Source organism: Mesitornis unicolor, unplaced genomic scaffold (assembly GCF_000695765.1).
Source record: "Mesitornis unicolor isolate BGI_N332 unplaced genomic scaffold, ASM69576v1 scaffold20159, whole genome shotgun sequence".
Lineage (NCBI taxonomy): Eukaryota > Metazoa > Chordata > Aves > Mesitornithiformes > Mesitornithidae > Mesitornis > Mesitornis unicolor.
In genome coordinates, this window is record NW_010205447.1 from 14,347 (window position 1) to 19,088 (window position 4,742).

Here is a 4,742-nt window from a genome sequence, read left to right on the forward strand (position 1 = left end):
GCCTTTAAAAATTAGTATGTGGCAGTATTTGTACCATTCATACATGTGAAAGTAAATATGATACTTCTTGTTAATGTTTATTTTCCCTTTCCTCTCTTGTGAATGATGCTCAGCTGTAGTTCAGATGGAAACTTAAGACTAGCTTAAGCTCCCTGGCTACTGCCTGCAAATGAAATTGCTGTTTGTCATTACACCAAAACATGAGAGAGAATTCATGCAAGCATGTTCAATCTACAAAATATTACTTAAAATATGTGTTCAGAGGCATGATCCATACCACAGATAAAATACGGAGGAAACTGAGCAAGATGCTTTAAAGACCTGGTTACTACTCATGTGCAGAACTAGTGAGTGCACTGCAGTGTGGTCCTTAGAGTACTTACCATCCTCTGTGGGCACATAGATATTCAAATACAGACAGTCTTCATTTTGATCCTGAACATATGTCACCACGGTATCCAGATTGGCTGTAAACCAGACTGGCAGCATGTCATTGAGCAGTGACCTCTCATCCAGGTACTGCGGGCAGACAGCAGCAAACTGTGTGGCGTTGCGGACACCTGTCCAAGATGACGGTGGCTCTGGGGGCTGAAATCGCCTTTCTCCAGTTGGAGGAGAGGCATAAGGAACACCTAGGTACTGCTCCACTGGACCAAGGATCTCATTAGGCAAAGGTGTTCTTAAACCACGTATTTTGCCATAATTTGTGGTAACAACTGGGTATTGTGCTTGGCCATCAATGAGAGTAAATCTTATTGCCAGTGCAGTTATCCACAGGAGGAAGTTAGAATTCAACATGACACACACTGGGGTGAAGATCAAAGGCAGCCATAGAAGTCCCATTGGTTTCGACATTATTTAAATCAACATCAGCAGGGCTCTTTTTTGCACAGCCAGGAGAAATTTAATCAGTCAAGAAAATGAAAACTAATAGAATTGAAAAGTAGTCAAAAAGAGACGAAGTGAGGGAAAACGTAATTTTGTTCGGACAGCAAAAAAACCCAAAAACCGGTGTGTGGTAGATGCCTCAGCTGACTGACTGTAGACAAATCCCAATTTCAGAAGAAACAAGGGAATGTTTCCCCCTAAGGCCCATTCCAGACTTCAGTGTTGACTTAATCCTGGCAACACAGAGCACTTCCTAGCAAGCAGTATGGAAAGAGATCTGCAGTAATTCCACTTTCCCAGCGAAATGGCTCCTTCCAGTGAAGTCCAGTCCACAAAGTCAGCCTGTAGGCAAAAGAAAACAAGCAATTCAAACCAACAGACACATTAATATTGGCATAAATTTTTAAAAAACCCAACAAATCAAACAATTAAATTCACACACTAATTCCATGTCAATATTCACAAGTGTTTTATGAACTTTAGGCCCCACAGTTAGCTATGTGTTTCCAATAATACACAAGGTAACAGAGCTGAAAATTGAAGCCACAAGCTTGTGAGAGGTTATCTTGCAAACAAAAAATTTCTGCTCTGTGTATGCTTCCAAACCACAGCCCAAACATTGCTGCTTTCAGGAAGAGTACCACATTTAAGTGCTAGCTCCAGGGTATTTTCTGCCCTAAATAAACAGCATCTCCTTTTTAAGCATATTTGCACTCTCACAGGAAACATTCATTAAATGCTTTGCTGAACTGGATAATCTCTCTTTGTTATGGTATGACTTCTATATAGTATTTTTCACAGGTATGCCTACTCTTCTATATGACAACCTAATTTACTTCCATCTAATTCAAAAATCCTAACTAATGTAATAGCATTACATTAATTCAAGTGTGAAAACAGCTAGTCAAAATTCGATACAAAGTTATTGGTTTTCATATCTGATTTCTTCGCTCTATTGCCGACAAAAAGTAACAATGGAAACTGAAAAGGAAAAAAAAAGCATGATACAATCTCTCAAAAGTCAGATTTTGAACTACATAGTGTTACAACTATGTAAGGTTACCTTCTTGCATGCTTCTGCTATAAATTTCCAAACAGAAGGCAATTCATATAATAATTCTGTTAATTTTTAATGAAATACAAATCACACATATATATGCTAACCATTACAAGCAGTAAAGGCAATAGATTTTGGGTAGTATTCCCTCATGCTTTCTCCCATCCTGACTTTGGTACACTTTTCTAACTATGCAGTACAGAGTAGACTTTCCAGTCATACAGGATTTAATCTGTTATCTGGGAGGAAACAGATCCTATTCCTTTGATAACCATATTGCATAATTTTATAATAACATTATAAGAAAAAGAAATGTGGAATAAAGAACTGAGAAAATTGACAAGATGGAAGGAAAGACAGTGATCCAGATCATGAAAAATGGGTAGAGAAAAAACTTGTCTGGACAAACAAGATATGAAAAAAAAAGAGGAAACAACAATAAAAGAAAATGGAAATGACAAATAAAGAGTGAATATACTACCAGCATGGAGAGAATGAAAAATGACAACATGAAGGAAAATAGAAATCCTCAGTTGATACACATACTAGAGATAATATACAACTGTTGAAAATGTGACTTAATAAATCACATTTATCCATACTAATTACAGGATGTGTTTGGATCAAATATCGGGCTGTATGCCATTATTTTGAATAGGGTGAAAGGCCAGGAGAAGGGAAAAATTAATTATTGACCTGGAACTGAATTTGCTATCTGCTTCCTTATCTGGGAAATAAGACCAACAAAAGTTAGTTCTGTGAGTATTAAATCCACTCATACAATGTGGGGTTTTTCCTCCCCTGTACCTTTCCATAAGGAAATAAACAGTTGGCTAACAAACAAAACATAGCCAGCTCTCTCAGGCCCACTGTTTGACCTATAACAGACCTGCAATCTTTCTCAACAACTACAAAGCCATAAACAAAGAGCATTATACATGGGCAAGATATATACCATAAAAGACCAATTCTGAGATGATAAGTCAGAACAAAACCACTATTTATTGTAGCATGTTCTGGTTATTAAAGGTTATTGTTGTGGGCCAATTAAATGGCAACAGATGCAATCAAATGTTTTAATAATTTCTTATTAAGGAGGTCTTAAAAAAAAAGGTCTTAAAAAGTTTACATAAGTAATAAATTATTTATAACCACTGCATAGAATAAGTCTTTAAACAGAAGTCACAAGAACAAAATTGTTTTGCAAAGACAGTATTAGGCATAAAATATCCCACTTTTCAGTTTATTGACTTATTACTAGAGAAATTACCATTTTCATAAGGTTAGTTTCACAAATGAAATGCATACAGAGAAAGATACACAGAATAATTGTCAGTGAGACTATCAACAAATAAGGAAGAAGGCATGCTAGTTGTACATTCATGAACTAGCTGATTTTGCCACGTACTTTAGCTTTTTGCTGAAAAGGCTGGAAGATGTAAAAAAAGATGTCACAGGTTGCATTACAGATTAATTTTAAATAGAAAATTGTATTCATTTTAGAATGTTTTTAGATATTATGACAAAAAAACAGTTAGATGCACATGCAGTCAGCTATTTAATATACCTATACATGCTGAGTCTACGGGAAGAAATGCACTTGTCAACTCTATTTACTACCACTAGTAGTGTTGTATTTTTTCCAGGATTTTATTTTTTTCTACTGCTTCAAGAGCTAAAAAATTGTGTAAAAACTTGCTTGCAACAACATGCTGTTTGGAAGCATCACCCTCTCAGACAATCAAAAAAAATCAATCCAAATCAAAATACTGTCTAAAATGGCAGCTTCTGGCAATGGAACACACAAAGAGAAGTCAAAGAATATCTGAAATCACATACATTCATACACGGCTTCTTTGTTGGCAGAGGAGTATAATTTCAGGCTAATGAGACATTTATGGCCTTTGAAGTAAACGTAGATTGAAGTTAACACGGATGTGCATCTACTAGAAACTCTGCTTGTACTCGATTATAAATCTACGCCACAAGCCACACTTAGAGATGCTTAAATAGTCCATGAATCAAGCCTTCAGGGCTAACCTGATGGTTTCCACAATCTGCAGTTAGCACTTTTTCAAGTTGAACAGATGAGTATGTCAGTAGCTCTATATTAATTCTGTACCTGCTGGGGAAATATGAGACATGACTTAAAAGTCTTCTTTGTTTCAGAGTATAATAACAAACTCTAAAGTGATCTCGAGTTTTTTTGACCTGCTTGCCCAGGTCATGGACAGTCACAAGAAAACTAAACACGAATATAAATTGTATGAGCACAGGAAACTGATGACTGCACAGATTTCCTAGGGCTTCTCAGGCTTCTTGAGATAAACTGATGAAGATTGCAATTAAATCTGAGGTGTCAATATTAGGAGGGAAAAAACATGGCATAAACTGTTTACAAACATAAACTTTAAATTATAGATTATACCAGAATTCCAGGTGTATTCCACTCAGATCAAAATCTAACCATTCATAATAAGAATTTAAGTTTCCTACAACTGAATGGACACTGTAGCCATTCAAATGTCTGAAGCTAGTATGCAAGAGAGGTTATGATACATGTGAGTGAAAAAGCAAATACTTTTATTGCAAGGTAGTGTGACAGGATACTAAGTCTTTTTTGTTCAGAAAGAGTCCAATGCCTAAAAAAAAAAGGAAAAAAAAAAAAGTAACCCTCTTTGTTTCTTTTCTGCACCTCTGTTTTCCTAAATTCAGATGTGTTACTTCAAAATAAAATGTTATGATCTCAAAGAGGATGTTCAACCCTGAGTTTCTGTAAAGCAAAAGCTACTATAAA

At 35.9% G+C, this 4,742-nt stretch overlaps 1 protein-coding gene across 1 annotated transcript; it reads right to left on the reverse strand.

The window, feature by feature from the left end:
* Nucleotides 1-383: 383 nt before the first annotated feature.
* LOC104546125 (neuroligin-4, X-linked-like) lies at nucleotides 384-855 on the reverse strand (the record flags this gene model as incomplete). The annotated part of the gene is made up of 1 exon (XM_010191428.1): nucleotides 384-855. A coding segment is annotated over exon 1 (472 nt), but the record flags the coding sequence as incomplete, so codon positions are not given.
* Between the last annotated feature and the right edge of the window lie 3,887 nt (nucleotides 856-4,742).